The sequence below is a fragment of the Sinocyclocheilus grahami genome, unplaced genomic scaffold (genome assembly GCF_001515645.1).
Source record: "Sinocyclocheilus grahami isolate Dianchi unplaced genomic scaffold, SAMN03320097.WGS_v1.1 scaffold637.1, whole genome shotgun sequence".
Classification (NCBI taxonomy): domain Eukaryota; kingdom Metazoa; phylum Chordata; class Actinopteri; order Cypriniformes; family Cyprinidae; genus Sinocyclocheilus; species Sinocyclocheilus grahami.
In genome coordinates, this window is record NW_015505816.1 from 511562 (window position 1) to 528969 (window position 17408).

General features: G+C 37.6%; 1 protein-coding gene and 1 long non-coding RNA gene across 3 annotated transcripts in view; both read left to right on the forward strand.

The window, feature by feature from the left end:
• Positions 1-10991, forward strand: part of LOC107558237 (zinc finger protein PLAGL2-like) — a 39116-nt gene extending 28125 nt beyond the window's left edge. Inside the window, exons 2-4 of one of the 2 annotated variants that reach the window (XM_016241866.1) lie at positions 7597-7730; positions 7861-8285; positions 9305-10991. In XM_016241866.1, coding sequence (XP_016097352.1) covers positions 7978-8285; positions 9305-10769 — 1773 coding nt within the window. In that variant the 5' untranslated portion in view covers positions 7597-7730; positions 7861-7977 and the 3' untranslated portion in view covers positions 10770-10991. The remainder of the gene's footprint in view (positions 1-7596; positions 7731-7860; positions 8286-9304) is intronic. The other variant, XM_016241867.1, reaches the window with a different exon arrangement.
• Positions 4503-16856, forward strand: LOC107558238 (uncharacterized). The gene is made up of 3 exons (XR_001605469.1): positions 4503-4514; positions 11526-11532; positions 16494-16856. It is a non-coding gene; the product is annotated as an uncharacterized lncRNA (long non-coding RNA).
• Positions 16857-17408: the final 552 nt, after the last annotated feature.

Below are 17408 nucleotides of genomic sequence, written 5' to 3' on the forward strand. Positions count from 1 at the left end.
GGGTCACATCACAGGAGAGTGAACTGCCTGTCAGAAATCATAGCACGTCAGCTGTCTTAACCGCGGCTTGTGTACTGCATCATCACTGTGTCTGTCACGCGACTCTGTTGCCCTTTCGGGCTTGAACTGATGGTAAAACTAACAACATTATTAACTGTCTTGATATTTACTTTGAAAGCTGACGCTCGCGATTATTGTAAGGGGCGTTACATTTCCAACACGTGCTTGTGGTGTTCGGCCAATCACAATGCACTGGGTCAGCTGGCCAATCAGAGCAGACTGCGCTTGTCAAAGGAGGGGGCTTTGTTGAAAGCATAGAGGACCTACAATAATGTACAGTATTTGAAAAATAATGTGTTTTTTGAACATTAAAGCATGTTAACATATTCTGTTACACCAAATACGCCAAATAATTATCTTTAAAATAGCATCATATGACCCCTTTAACATTCATCAAAATATCGTCCTTTGTGTTCCACCAAATAAATAAAGCCATAAAGGTTTTAAATGACATGAGAGTGAGTAAATGACAGATTGCAGAATTTTGTTATTTTGGGTGAACTATCCCTTTAAATGTTGCAGTTGTGCTCTATGTATCTGTTCTGTCATGTTGCTGGGAGAGACTTTCAGTGGAGTGTTTTTGGATGACGTGATTAATTGTTTTTTGGCAATCCCACCTCAATAGAACTTTAATCCTTTTATTTTTCTTTAAACCACATATGTATTTTGGGTGAACTATCCCTTTAAATGTTGCAGTGGTGCTCTATGTATCTGTTCTGTCATGTTGCTGGGAGAGACTTTCAGTGGAGTGTTTTTGGATGACGTGATTAATTGTTTTTTTTGCAATCCCACCTCAATAGAACTTTAATCCTTTTATTTTTCTTTAAACCACATATGTGCCCACTTTAACCACAGGAATGGCACATGAAGGGAGAGGGAGAGAGAAAGCAAGATAGCTGTGCCGTTTTTGTTGGCATCATAGATGGAGAAGCTGTTGTGGCAGCTTTGTGTTTGTTAGCTAGTCATAGGCAAATAAACTATTGTTATTTTTAAACTGTAGGTTTCTATGAGCAGGCTGCTCTTCTCACAGTCACTCACTTTCATTATTGCATGCACTTTCTTTCTTTCTCAGGTTTGCGTAATTTGTTAGTAAAATATGGTCTGGATCATAATATTTAATTTTTTTATACTTGTAAGTCATCACCCAAAATAACCAGATTCCGTTGTATGACTTAAAGGGTCAAGGTGTACCTGGCAAGCATGACCCTATTAGCTGGTAGATGCTGCAACCACATAATTTTATTTGGAAAAAAGCATCTTTTTTCTATATATAGCATTCAAAAGTTGCTGATTTTATTTTAAATTAGACAGAAGTTTTATTATTTTCTTTAGCAAGGATGCATAAAATTGATCAAAAGTGACAAAAAATACATTTTTTACCAAAGATTTTTTAAATATTAAACAAAAAAAATATACCGCTCAAGTGTTTTTTAACATTTATAATAAGAAATGTCTTGAGCAGCGAATCAGCATATTAGAATGATTTCTGAAGGATCATGTGGCACTGAAGACTAGAGTAATGATGCTGAAAATTCAGCTTTGCATCACAGGAATAAATTACATTTTAAAATATGTTAAATAGAAAACAGTTATTTAAAATTTTAATTAATAATATTTCACAATATAAATGTTTTACTGTATTTTTTATCAAATAAATGCTGCCTTAGTGATCATAAGAGACTTCTGTCAAAAACACAAGAGAAGATTTTACACACGGCAGACTTTTGATTGGTAGTTTATACATCACATTATATTATATTATACCGTCCCTCTCTTTCTATTTGTTTTCTCTCTCTCTTTCTCTCCTTCCTCTTTCCTTCCTCTCTGACATTCTTTTCTCTCACTCGCTCTCTGTGCCATCTGTTGCTTTGCTTAACTACCACACTCGTAATCTCACTCGTCTCCCTCTCTCGAGCGTGGCTGTTGTCACTTTAGCTCAGTATGGTGAACTCACGGGCTATTTTTGGTAACTGAACTTTTTTTTCCGGAACACGTTGAGAGTCGTGTGCCTCTGTGTTAATAAACCCCTCACAGACGTGAGACTCGTGAAGACTGAGGCTTGGGTTCACATAGCCCTGTCTGTTTATTGAACAAATGTCTCAATTTTGGTGTTTTATTGGTTTCTTGTGACTTATTTATCTATTACTTTCTAATTTGCCTAGGGACTGAGTATATTTGATCTGACTCATAAGTGAAACGGATGTGGTTTGCATGTCAAATGAAATATTTTGACTTTTGGTTTGCGATTTGAGTGAATAAATTCAGTTTATTTGTGTCCAGGACAGGTAAAGTTTGTACTTGTGTGCAGATCAAATCAAATCATCTTTCTTGTTTGTATGTCCCTCCCACCTGGTGGAAGTTCAACAGAAATGTACTCACTGACCTTTTGATGTGCTCTCTGATTGGGTAGATGTTTTGCAAACATTTGCATTTTTAAAAGTCACTGCATGACAGGAGTAGGCAGTCCTTATTTCAGCTGAAATCGTCTTCATAAACAAACATTCAAGAAAAGGCTCTCTTTAAGGTTTTATTTATGTACTCTTAATATTCTCTCTATTTCTTCTAGTAATAAAAAGTATTTTGCTGGAGTCAATATTATATCTTCTATATATATTTAAATAAAATATTCGTAATACTGTAGCTCTAGTCTAAGTTAAACAAAATAGTTATAGAAAATGATTCTGCCAACTTGTGAACATCTTGTAAGCATTACTTCTATTGATAGTTGATTGCATTGAATTAGGCCAGAATATATTCATGCTAGCAGTGATACTTATTATGGACCAAGTACTGATATTTTGCATTAAAATTGGTGGTCGACCGATATATCGCCAAGGCTGATATATCAGCCGATATTTGGCGTTTTACAAATATCGGCATTGGCCGATACGTTTTTCTGTTTGGCCGATGTGTTTCGAGGCTGGACTTTTATTTTGACGGCGCTGAGTGCGGCAGCGCCTGAGCACACAGTGCTCACATTCTCCCTGTTCGCTGTCATCGTTCAGTTCTGTCTAATATGGATAGAAGTCTGTCTAATAATCCGATAGAACTGTTAAACAAAGGAATTAAAATGTATAAAAAAAGTATTACAAAGATTGCTTTTATATTATTAGTAATAGAAAGGCAAACATTATAATACTTTCTCGTTTGCCGTCAGCATTCAGCAAATACACATTTACATCATTTAAACAAATCTTTGAATGGCTAATGAAAATTTAACAAACCTTGCAAACTTAGTCAAATCCAGTTGTGAGATCTTGTGAAGTGTGCATGTGACCTGCATGATCGCATGTTCTATGCGTGACTTTCGGTCCGTGCAAATTGAATGCTTTAAACATAAATTCGTGATTTGATTTAGTTTCAAATTATGCTAAACTTGCCCACTGTCATATTCATGTCATTTTCACTGTGTGCTGTATGTATGATTTGTGTTATGAATGTTACCTTGGGTTTATTTGAAAAAATATGATTCCCAATGCACACAAACTTCCCAGAATATTGAGTGCTCTGTTGGTTATAGTTTACTTCATTTTTAATTATAAAATTATAAAAAATATTTATTTATTTGTGGAAAATACTTTGTCAATCATTTATTTTACAAAATTATTTTTGAATCCATTTTCAAATTATTTCAAATTTCTTAAATATTAATTAAAATAAATACAATTATATCGGCTTTATATCGGCCATCAGCCACCCCGGCTTTCCAAGATATCGGCATCGGCAGTCAAAAAACCAATATCGGTCGACCACTAATTAAAATTTAGGTTTTAATCAAATTACCACAGTACTGTGTTTAGTGTTTTGAATGTTTAGAAGGTTTAAATTTGCCACGTAAGTGGTTAGAATACAAAAAAGGCAAGAAATTTTATTAAAATTTAAGAATTAATTTTTTTTCCCTCACTGTACCATGTTAAACGTCTTCTGAAGATTTTTAGTCATACTCTTCAACTACTATGTACTAACATTGAAATTAATCTTTAAATCGTTGTACTTCTGTACATGCATGTTTTACATTGTATTGAAATTGTATCTTTAATTTCTGTATTTACATATATAATTTTGCTTTTTAACTAACTTCTACCACTTAACCCAGCCTTAAACCTAACCATACCACTAAACCTTACCCGTATCCCTCCTCAATAGCAGCAGAAGTGTTTTGCAATACTACATGAACATAATAAGTACATTGTACATACAACTGTACATAAATACATAGTAGTTAAAAACGCCTGATAAAAAGTAAAATATTTTAATAGATAATCATAAACGGCTGGTGTAAAAAAAAAATATGGCTATTTAATTTCTGTGGAAATGTGCAGATTTCTCATGTATTTGACTATAAGCTCACTGTAACAGTGTAATTGATCAGAATCTGGCACACTGCCTGTATTTGACTGTGTATGTGACCTTGAATTAGCTGTTCTCTCACTCGCTGCCTTTGGACAGAAGGGGTTAAACCTGCACACAGGAGGCAGCATGGTGTACACAGTGACCTTTGACCCCTGGGCCAGAGGAATGTGAAAACCCTTTAATCTCAAAACAAAACCTCAGACACACTCACGCAGCCAATATAGATGGCCAGTTCCCCTCTCTGTGGCAGCATTCAGTGAGCGTGAGTTTGTGTGGCCTACAGAGAGGATGGTCATATATAAAGCGCCCACCACCACTAACTGATGTGTCAAATTCTAATGAAACGCAAAATTGTTGGTCACTTCCTAAATGGATAGTATTTTGGGTGTAGTGTCAGAATTGTTTGTTTTTGTTTAAACCTGCACACAGGAGGCAGCATGGTGTACACGGTGACCTTTGACCCCTGGGCCAGAGGAATGTGAAAACCCTTTAATCTCAAAACAAAACCTCAGACACACTCACGCAGCCAATATAGATGGCCAGTTCCCCTCTCTGTGGCAGCATTCAGTGAGAGTGAGTTTGTGTGGCCTACAGAGAGGATGGTCATATATAAAGCGCCCACCACCACTAACTGATGTGTCAAACTCTAATGAAACGCAAAATTGTTGGTCACTTCCTAATGGATAGTATTTTGGGTGTAGTGTCAGAATTGTTTGTTTTTGTGTGCATACAGCAGGTTAGGCTAGATGTGCTGTGTGACGGATGGGATGTATGCATGTAGAATGTTTGCGGTGGAGTAGCATGACAATGGCGCAGGGCTCCCTGGAGCAGCTGAATGGAGTAGTGTCCCCCGCTGGGTGACGACTGCAGCAGCGTCACACAGCTGTCACTTCCTCTTATCCACATACATATGGATAAACATACTCCTTTAAAATCAACATGAATTGTCATGTGGGACTCGTTTACTTCTGTAATGTGACTTGTTTCTGAATAAAACAAGGTAATCAATGAGGGAAAAAAACCCATAAAGTTTATCATTGGTGATTTGATTGGATGAAGAGTGGGTCACGTGATTCTTCAGAAATCATTCTGATATGCTGATTGGCTGTTAAGGAAATTTTTTTATTATTATCGTTCAAATAATTGTGGTACTTTATATGTTTGTGAAAACCGTGCTGCGTTTTTTTTCAGGATTCTTTGATGGATAGAAAGTTCAAAAGAGCAGCATTTATTTGAAATAAATCTTTTGTGACATAAAAGCATTTGCTGTCAGTTTTGTGCATCCTTGCTAATTAAAAGTATTGATCGTTGACCTCAACAAATGAACAAATAAATACTCAGTGGTTTGGTTATGAAGTCCATTGTATGACAGGAGTAACCTGTGTGTGTTTGTAAATGTTTAAATTTTAGGCTCATGTGACTATGCATTGTTTTTGCCACATTAACAACTGTGTGGTCAGCAGGGAGCAGGTGGATTTTGAACTTTAACCAAAATAGTCATTGACTAGAGGTTGACGCTCATGAGAGATCAAGAAATAAATAATACTCTATATCATACCACGTACTGATAATTAATAGAGTGATGCATTCATCAGTAAAGGGATGGTAATGCATAATACTCCATACTGATGTTAAATGCTCAGTACTTAATACTAAAGAAAAGTAATGTAACAATCAGTAAAGAGATATGTGTTTCACTCCCTGCTAAAGCATAGGAAGTATGAATTAATGCCCCTAGAGGTACTGATATGCCAGTAGCATGAGAAGGGTGGTACTGCGGTGGGTTTCCTTCTGTATGATTTTGGCTTTTTGTACAAAACATCATCTCAAATGTGCCTGTATCCATTGATCCATAATCAATGAATCATCCATAATTCATTGATGATTGTCTGATTTTGTCCCTCAACATTACATTACAGGAAACGGCATGTTGACTTCACATATAAATCATACAGACAGATGTTAATACTAAAGAAGCCTTGATTTTTAGTTTAGTTTTTTATTGAGCCTTAGGGATTTCTCATATGTAAGAGAGTCTTTGCAGTTAGTTACAATAATTCATTTTTAAAGTGTCTGCCTAAAAGTGCATAACTATCAAAAGATCATACTGATGTTTTTAAAATGCTCCAATATATCTAGACAATTCCCTGTCTGTAATTTGTACCTGGACATTTTTTTTAATTAACAAATTAACACAATGATTTCAGGTTATTTATAAAACCTATAATGTCTATAGACAGCTTTGAACTGTTTTATCACCTTATGCCATGGTGTGATAGTCTTTCTTAATCAGTTGTTATTGTCTTAAACACTATGCTTAATAATTCTAAATGAATTATGAACTTTTTTTTTAGCACCAGTGGACATGTTATCTTGCATAAGTACACCAGTGCATAATAAAATCAAGGTCGTATAAACTATGCTAAAATTACAGAGGGGTAATATCATGTGATACTTGTGCCATGGGGTTTTACTGAAGTGTACATTTTTCTGTGTAACGTGTAGTGCTATTTAAGGTCTAATTTATTTGACATCCCTAGAGGTAGCTTTGTGCCTGTGTTTGCTTTAGGATTACAGGAGCCTTACACTGTTTCATAACACTGGAGTACATGTACACACATGCATGACAGAACATGCATGGACACACAAAGCTTACTTTGTGCACCTCAATTGTTGATGCAGTATAGCAAGAGAAGAATTGCCAACTACTGATACTGCCCAGTTTATTAACAGTTCTGTACATTACTGCCCTCTGGCTGGTATAGTGACACAGTAAACGTGTTTTAGAACAGTTAACAGTATGTCCACAGGCAGTTGCACATTTTTCCCTAATATTGATGTAAGGAGCCCATAATGTCAGATATATAATGCTTTTATTGTTGGAAATGTCTGTTGATCAACCATGAACATGAAGCATTTATTAATATTTATTCATGTTTATAATTATAAATTGTAGATTGATTTATTAACATATTTATAATATACAAATATCGTTTATTGTTAATTCTTAATGCAAATAATGGTAAAATGTACAACTTGTGATTAAATGTTTAATCAATGCTGTTAAAGTATTGATCCTGTTAACTAATGTTAACAAACCTAAAGTGTTACTTTTAAATATTTGAAATTTAAAAAAAAACTAATCAATGATGTATGTCTTTTTTTATTCTGTTTTTATGAAAGGGTGAAGATAATGATGAGTAGTATTGTCACCCACTCGGCTCCAGTCATGGCAGGTGGGACTGGATGAGAGCGTGAAGGTAAACGAAAAAGACATGAAAAGCACTTAACTTAAGTTTTCAGCACATATAAAAAGGGTAAGTGCTGTTTAGCTGTCTCCCTACGTGTAAGAAAAAACATTGACATGCTTAAAACAAACAACAAAAAAAGAATCAGCTTTATCTTATGTTTATTCATTTTTGGTTTTGTTGGTCACATGTTGTACAGATTGCAGACAATTTTGGAGCCTGCGTCCCCTTAAACGTAGCCGCGATATCGAACCAGAGCCTGGAAGGCAAGGCAGCCACGGCCGAGTTTCAATGGCAACGGCACCCTAGGGCTGCCATGGCAGCAGCTGCCACCGATGCCTCACACCATATTGCCACACTGACGCTGGAGGACGAGGAACGACGAGGTGCCACCAAAGTGTTTGGAGGTCCCGCTGCAGGGAGGACGGAAAGAGAGACAGAGAACGAGAAAGAGAGGGAGAGGGGAGGGAGAGGCAGTGGGGACGAGTGTTTGGTGTGCGGTGCCCTCTTCAGCTCACAGGACAAGCTCCGGCTCCACGCGTTCTGTCACACAGGAGAGAAACCTTTCCACTGTTCCCAGCCCCATTGCCCTAAAGCTTTCAGCTCCAAATATAAGCTCTTTAGGTAGGTGATACTTGCATGTAAATGCCACAGTATACTTCAAGTGTAATGGAAGAATTAATTGTTGTTAAAAAGCTTTGAACTGCCATTGGTCCATGGCAATTAAATAATCATAGATGGGAGTGCTCTGGGGCTCTACCTTCTTTAACAGTGAAATCTTTTCAGGTGTATTTTTTCACTCAGTTTGTCGTGGTCAGGCATGAGTGAAAATATGAAGCTCATCCCTATGATCAGATTCTCTCATTGCTGTCATTTTTGTTGTTTATTGTGTTAAAAGGATAGTGCAAAATGGTGGTACGCGAGGACTGGAATTGAGAACCACTGGTATAAAGGGGTATAGTCCAATCCTGTTCCTGGAGGGCCACTGTCCTGCAAAGTTTAGCTCAAACCCTAATTAAAGGGATAGTTTACCCAAAAAGTAAAGTTCTGTCATTAATTACTCACCCTCATGCCGTTCCAAACCCGTAAGGCCTTTGTTCATCTTCAGAAAACACAAATTAAGATATTTTTTATTAAATCTGACAGCTCTCAGACTCTTCATAGACAGCAACACAACTGCAATGTTCCCAGGTCCAGAAACGTAGCAAGGACATCAGTAAAATAGTCCATGTGACATCTGGGGTTCAACCGGAAGCTACGAGAATACTTTTTGTGTGCAAAGAAAACAAAATTAATGACTTTATTCAACATTGTGGAAAGAGTATCAGGACGCATGCGCTTGCTTCCGCTTCATGTAAACGACGCATGTGCAAGCTAACGCATGTGCGTATTACGTAAGCAGCAGCGTCATGCGCATGTGTCGTTTAGAAGTATTTCTGGAAACTTGCAGACAGGTGTTTTGGAGCTAAATTATGCCGGAAGGTGGTCATCCAAGGGCAGGAGTAGACACTACTGCTTGAGAGCGTCCCCCTGCGGTCTGGTCTGAACTTGATGAATGCAATGATGAATTCATTTAACAGAAATTTCCAATGTACCTTTGTCTGTTAGTCTTTAGCTAAAGACTGTCTTTGTCTCCTTTGTAGGCATATGGCCACACACTCCCCACAGAAGACTCATCAGTGCTCATTCTGTGAAAAGATGTTTCACCGCAAAGATCACCTGAAAAACCATCTGCAGACTCACGACCCCAACAAAGAGGCCTTTAAGTGCGAGGAGTGTGGCAAACACTATAACACAAAGCTGGGCTACAAGCGCCACATGGCCATGCACTCAGCCACAGCCGGTGATCTTACCTGTAAGGTGTGCTTGCAAAGCTACGAGAGCACGCCTGCACTCTTGGAGCACCTCAAGAGCCACTCAGGCAAGTCTTCAGGTGGTGCCAAGGAGAAGAAACACCCTTGTGACCACTGTGATCGCCGCTTTTATACACGAAAGGATGTTCGCCGACACATGGTGGTTCACACGGGACGCAAAGACTTCCTGTGCCAGTACTGTGCCCAACGTTTCGGGCGGAAGGACCATCTGACGCGGCATGTCAAGAAGAGCCACTCGCAGGAGTTGCTGAAGATCAAGACAGAGTCTCCGGATATGTTGGGTTTACTTGGGTCTGGTTCTTCACCTTGTGCTGTGAAAGAAAAGATAAGTCCTATGATGTGTAGCATGGGACCTATCAAGGACTCGATGATGGCAAAGCCTTTCCATGGTGCCACCCCTTTTCCCATGGGCATGTACAACCCTCATCATCTCCAGGCCATGTCCAATCCTGGTGTGGGCCACCATCACTCACTGGTTCCAGGGTCTTTATCCACTGCCATGGGGATGGGTTGCCATATGGAGCCCCCATCGTCACTGCACCACCATCACCCACATCATCATCACCATCACCACCCTCACCATCATCACCACTCCCCACCTCCACACCAGCAGCAGCCTACCCTGCAAAACCAGCAACAACAGCACCCTCAGCCACCGCCCAAGTACCAGCTCGGATCTACCTCATACCTGCTGGAGAAGCCCCTGAAGGTGGAGATGGACAGTTTCCTGATGGATCTACAGAGTGGACTCCCAATTCCTCCGCCGCCCTCAATCGACCCCCACTCAGCAGCTTCGCCCAATAAGGAGGGTATGGAACCTCCGGCGGGACTGTCGGATGACCTTTGCGGGGACCCCCTCATGTCCAAGAGCCCCGCTGTCATTGCTGAGTCTTTGTGTGCTGCTAACATGGACTTTTCTCATCTGCTGAGCTTTGTTCCACTCAGTCTGCAACCCTACGGTGCCCCCATGAGTTCAGGAGGACTGGTCATGGGTTACTCCACATCCTCCACAATTTCTTCCTCTTCTTCCTCATCGTTGTCAGCATCTTCGCATGCTGCTGAACCACATGCTGCCACAGCTGCAGTGCCTCTTACCTCTTTGCAACCTCAACCTCAGGAGCAACCAGGCTCCGGTGGGGGTCTCAGTCTTGGGTCTCTGCACCCACTCCCACCAGTGTTCAGCTCTAGCCTCAGTACGACCACTCTGCCTCGCTTTCACCAGGCCTTTCAATGAGGTCCCCAACCTAGCCTGCCACAGGGGCTCAGGGCAGAGGAGCATTAGTGCTCGCCCTAGGGGTGGGGAGGTAGAACACTTGAACATATATAAGCCTTAACAAAAGCGCACAACAGCTTTGTAATGAGCCTGGAGGAAAACAAGCATATGAAATATCATGGAGCTTTTATTTAGGCTGTCTGAATATTAGCTATGATTTTTTAATACCCTTTTGAACCTCTCCCACCATCCCCTCTCCTACAATTTTGTAGTTAGACAGCAGCATCAGTAGGCCATAAGGCATGGTACTGCATACTTTATAAAGTAATAATATTAGTAGAAAAAGGAAAAGATTAATGTAGAAAAGATAATCCGTCTTTGAGACTCTGAAAGACTAGTTTGAAGTGATATATGAATTTCGTTTTCTTTTCCAAATGTGAGGCCTGACTTTACTATATTGTCTCTATTCTATTAAGATTATAAGTCAGGTAATTGCTGGTTGCCCTTAAACTAAAACCGTCTTCATGGCCAGGAGTGGAAGAATTAGGGAAGGAATGAAGGAGTGAAATTGGTTATTCCAAATTTAGTTGTTTATTAGTTTATATATCTATATCAATCAAGTCATTATTATTACAGATTCACATATGAATTTCAAAAGCAGTTTAAAAACAAATACTGTGTACCTGATTAGATGAAAATGTCATCTAAAAATGTGTTCGTCCAGCATTTTTGTGTTGATAATACAAATTTACACTTGTTGGAATGGTCGGTAAGTAGTTTTTATGTGAAAGAAGCAGAGGGACTGAAAATAGAAAGGCAAAGAGGGTAAAATAAACTGCACAATTTGTTAATTTGGTACAATGTGATCACTGACAGAACTAAAGGAAAAGAAATTTTACGTTATCTTACAGGTTTACAATTTTTCTCAAAAGAAGCACTTTGTTTACAGCAGAAGGCACTTGACCTCTTTGGGTTGCCAAGATGACCCACTGAAATCCCCTCCTTTTCCCCACTCTACCTTCACGCTTCCTGAAAATAGACTGCCATTAATTTTAAGACACACACACAAAGTTCAAACAACCCAAGTACCTTTGAATACTCCACAGCAATCCGAGTCTCAAGACGGTTTTCCTCCTTCCAGCACTAATTTTAAGTCTCCGTGGCAACAATATCCCACCAGATCATGATATAAATATATGTATTTTAAGAATAAAAAAAGTATTTTAGGTAGGTTTTTATTTTAGAGAGATACATTGTAATGATAACCCTGGTATATGTGAATGGAAAAAAGACAAAACAAAAACAAGATTTTTTTTTTGCAGTGTACGAAGTACCACATCAAAAATATATATTATAATTGCTTCTTTTTCAGTATATTTTGTAATTTAGATAGTTGTATTAAAAAATTGCTGATGGATTAAAAAAAAATATCTAGCAGGTTTACAGAATTATGTATCTTGCATCTTATTGAACAAAATGGATGAAGTATTAGCTTTTCCCTATAGCGTTTCCTGTTCCTTGTTTTTCCATGCGAGATGAATAAAATGGGATTTTACCTGCATATACTAGACTAATAGTGGCATAATCCAGTAGAATGGACTAGTCTTTAATCTTTAGAGCATGAACTAGATGCCCATAATGTGATCCAGGTTTCAGTTTGCGTTTTTTGTTCTCAGTATTCGATCAGACCTTACTCGTGCTGTCTATTTGTGTGTTTGGTTGTACAGTTTTTAACCTCCACGATCATATACACGGTCGCACTGAAATGGCTGAAACCGCAATTCCAGTTGCTGTAGGTTTAGTTTAATATGACGAAAACAGAAATTTTGAGGGGTTTTGTCATACAATCTCTTACAAGTTGTCACTTCCCAGCAAGTGGACTGCACAAGTTCTTACCAAATAACCATTCATTACCAATGGCCATGCGAGGAAGAGTTGTGTGCAAAGAAACAGATGATCAACATACCAGCAGTGAAAGCAGTGCCTCATACAAACAGATGTATTTTTCTCTCCCTCTCTTCACCTCATCCCTTTGGCTAAATCTATTCTGTGTCCACATCTGTGTTTATAGTGAATGTGAATATCTCACAAGCAGGAAAGACCATAGAAAGGTAAAAGGCCACATCGCAAAACTAAGACAAAACAATATTATGCTGCTCATTGTGCTGTGGTTGCCAGCAACCATAGACCACTCTGGAAACATTTTAAACTGCAAATGATCTTTTAGCAGAAAACATGCACAGTACACGTGAACTGTTTGTCCGTTTTCTCTGTTCTTCAGCTGCTTTGATTCAAATGAACATTTTATGAAAAGGGTCTGAAAAGAGACACAAAGAAGTCACCAGCCTGGTCTTTGACATTCAAAGCATGGGACATTTGATTGGGATATTGCCTAGTCGTTTTGTCATTATATTATTTTCTGTTTGTTGAAACAGGACCTCACAACAACACAACGCATCACCTCATTTATTAGTTTTTTTCATACCAAAAACCTGGGGAGAAGAAACTTCTTTTTGCACAATTGCTAACTAAAAAAATAATCGAGTTAGTTTTGCTTATACTGTGAGTGTTTTTGTTAGAAATAATTGTTTCATAAGAAACAGTGAGTTTTCCCTTCATCCTGCTCTGTTAGTGGGTTGATACTGATTCATAGGCATTCATGGATTTTTTGGCATTTTTACAATAAATAATAATAAAAACATTAAAGGTAATTTAAAATGAATTTGACTATTAAAAAAATTGAATTGTACATATTCTCATAGTTTGGCTTGAAGCTATCAAAACATGTATAAATTATCATTTATTTCTAAGAAATAGGAAGGTATATGTTTAACAGAATAAAAGAAGGCTACTGGCAATTTTTGAGTTTGTCCTCCCCGGGTTTTCTGTGAGCTGATCTGAATTCTAGCACTTTTAAACCTTTAAAAAAAGCCTTGTATGTTTTTAATTTTGTATTTGATCTTGTATGTGCCATTAGTTTAATGTGTAGAGTTTATTCATCTTTATGTAATTGTTGTTTTTCTCCTTTCCCAAAAGAGTAACTATTTTAGATAGATTTTCACTAATATTAACAGCATTGGCCCTTTTCCCACGCTGTCTTGTCATACATTTGAGGAAGTCATTTAATCTTAAAATAGATGTTAGAGTAACATGCTCAGAATCATTCTCTGTGTCTGAATTCTGAAATTTGATCAAATCCTCATTGCCACAAACAAAAGAAAAAACGTTTCCAGCTCCATCTATAACTGAGGTGTTTTCAATCAGCATTTCTTATAACAAGCTGGCAGGTTCAACTGGTGTGAAATTGTTCCCAGCTCTCTGCCCCCCGAAAAGCACTTTTGGTTCAAATTAAGTTTTATATAATAACTGCCTGAATAGTTGGAGCTCAGCATCTGAGTTTAGTTTTCAGAGGTGTTTTTCTTTTTTTAACCAGCAATATTCTGCAACACAGACAGATTAACCAAGTTAAATTGATCTTTTCCTCTCTTGTTGCAATGCACTTGTCCTTTACTCCCCAAATACTAACAAAAATATTAAGGGAAATTATGAGGTAACCAAGCTAGGGTAAAACAAAACAATCTGACTTTTAAGAAAAGGAAAAATGATTCAATAAAATGCTCTTTCGGCTTATAGTGAGAAAATGGGTATGTCCGCAGAGGACAAAATCCACTTGTAGTTTGATATATTTTAGCTTAATGTAAGTCTTGCATTCCAAGCTTTTTATGTAACTTGTTTAGCAATATAATCGTTTTATTTTTAGTACTTGCTTATTACCACGACTTCTGGAAAAAAAGGTGAAAACAGAAAAATGGAATATTCAACCTTACACTATTTTATATAACATGGAGAAGATGATTGACAGGACGAATTGTACAAAAGAAATGCATAACGGAGACAAACTGTGCTTTTTTTGTTACACAGCTCACCTGCGGTCAGTTGCTGCATTGTAAAGTTGACAGATTTGTATATTGGTTGATCCAAAGAGATGACATTACAACAAACCTATTTACTTATTGTACAGTACATTGTACCATTTGACTTGTGTGTTATGTTAAAATGATTAAAAGACGAACCCACGGTTTCATATTTCTGGCGTCCTTTTTTTAAGCGTCTGATTTCCTGTCTGCAGAGAGGGTGCGAGAAGAAACGGGCTGTTATGGCTGAAAACTGCCATTCACATACCATACAGCCAGAACAGGAAACCACACCACAGCACACAAATGAAAAGACAAGAAGGGCACAAGTCCAAATAATAAAAAACTGAGCTATAGCCAGGCTTAATTATAAAGTGGACCTCAAACCTATACTTTCACATCTCAAAGAGTTGTTTTAGGCCCAAACTGCCCACCAACAATACATAACGCTCCATCATTTCTCATGTGAAAATGACTTAAATCAGGAGGAATTTGAGGTTTTACAGTCTTGTCTTGTATTCCAAGAACAGCCAAGGCTCTGACTTCCTAATCTTCTGAGAAAACACTCCCAACGTGGCCCGAATTGGAGAAAATGCTCAACGCGTAACGTGCCGAGCGAACGATGTTCTCAACAAAACCTGGACGGTGTTTTAAATGTCAACATATTGGCACCTTTATTATTTAATACATTAGAAATGGACACTTTTAAAAGAGGAAGGGGAAAAAATAACATGCTTTTACCTAAAACAAAGACATAATGGGACAAACAGCTCCACAAATAAAACCCTAAAATGCAACACTATAAAGTACTGTATTTACACCATAAACATATACATCGACCCAATGCAACAGGCAGAATAAAGTGCATCTGTAGAAGATATGTTCTGTAGATCTTGCATTTCTTCATTAAATCACCTGTGAGGACGACAGGAAATACAGACCTGTCTAAAAGCAGATGTAGATTTTGCTATAGTGTTTTAAACTACTGAATCCTGCATCTGCTTCACTTTAGGGCATAGAGTCACAATTAGGATCCAAATATTGTATCTTGTGTTTTGAGAGAGCTAAAAATTATAACCATTTTAAGTTCAAATCTAAAAAGTACCATGGATGTAAGCAAATATACCGCTACCTGCTGGGCACTGCACAAATTTGTGTTGATACCCTTGAATTTTGGGGTAAATCCACCAAGATGCATCTGATTTTGGCTACAGCAATAGTCAATAGGTGGTCAATACATGGCAGAAAGATTTTTTTACAAAAAAAACAGCTTCTCTAATGTGGAATATCAAATGTGTGTGACATTGAAAAACAGGCCTTTCTCTTAGTGGCAAAGAACAAACAAAGCGATACTGCATTATTATAAGTCTTTTATAGGTCCATTGACCAGCAAGCACAAGGAAACAGAAGGAAATCTACTTCTTTTTTAATGTCCTTGCCTCATCATGTCTTTACATCCCATAATTTCAGTCCATGCCAACATATAAAGACCACAGAGTGACCACACATTCACACACACATACACACATACATACAAGACAAGCATTCAGGAACTCAGTTTTGAATCAAAGACAGAAACAAGTTGAAATCAAATGTTATATTAATATATTAAAAAGCTAATTTGTAAAATGAGATATGCAACTAACCCTCAATGTCTTCAAAAGCATGAGACCCAGCCCACAACACCAACATCCCCACCCAAACTTAAAGAAAAAAGTAAATCGACACACTTTGGCCCATGTTGTGTGTGCAAAAAGATATACAGACATTAAAAATGGAACTGTTCATGTTGTTTCTTTACATCTTTGCTGAGGCAGAGATAGCAGGACAGAAAGGTGTACAAAACACATCTCTGTTCATTTCTCCAGTCCATAGGGGGGGCGCTGCTGTGCCTCATGCCAGCAATTTACACGTCAGTGCTTGCTTCACAAAACAGAAAAAAAGGAAACAAAAACTGAAAGAATTATTTCAGTCGATTTTGACCGCAGCATAAATTTTCCGTATGAACACATAAGAGGCATAGAAGCCAATCGTTCCCGTTAGCAGCCAGAAAGACAAAACCATCAGGGTTGTGTAGCCAAAATACAACAGAGAGGGAATGAACTCCACAATGTCCAGCTGGGAGGGAAAAAGAAAGAAAGAAAGAATGTAAATGTTGAGTACCTCAAAACAGAGATAAATGTGTTATTGGATACAAAAAATAGATGCAGCTAGTCACGTAAACGTCAATCTTGGACTTAATTTAGCTAGCAAATGTATTTTAAAATGTATTTTAACTAGGCCTATTTCAATTGATGCTATGTCCATCTTTCCTTTTTTAGTTTTGCATTTTGTAAAAGCAGTTTATAAATTTATATAATTATAAAGCAGGTTTCTAACAATCTGCCCATCCTAAAATCAGTAGATTAAATAAGCATTTTCAGAAACACAAACTTTACTGTTAATTTGATAACATTACAAAATATTTCTATTTCAAATAAATGTTGCTCTTTTGAACTTCCTATATTTCAGTTTCCTGAAAAAAAAGTATCACAATTTCCCCAAAATTATTAAGCAGCACAACTGATTTTAACATAGGTAAACAAATGTTTCTTGAGCACTGAATCAGGATATAAGAACTCAGATTTGCCATCAAAAAAATAAACAACAATAAAAAAGGAAAACGGTTATTTTAAATTTCACAATATTACTGTTTTAGTATTTTGGTGAGCACAAGAGTAGTCTTCCAAAAAAAAAAAAAAAAATT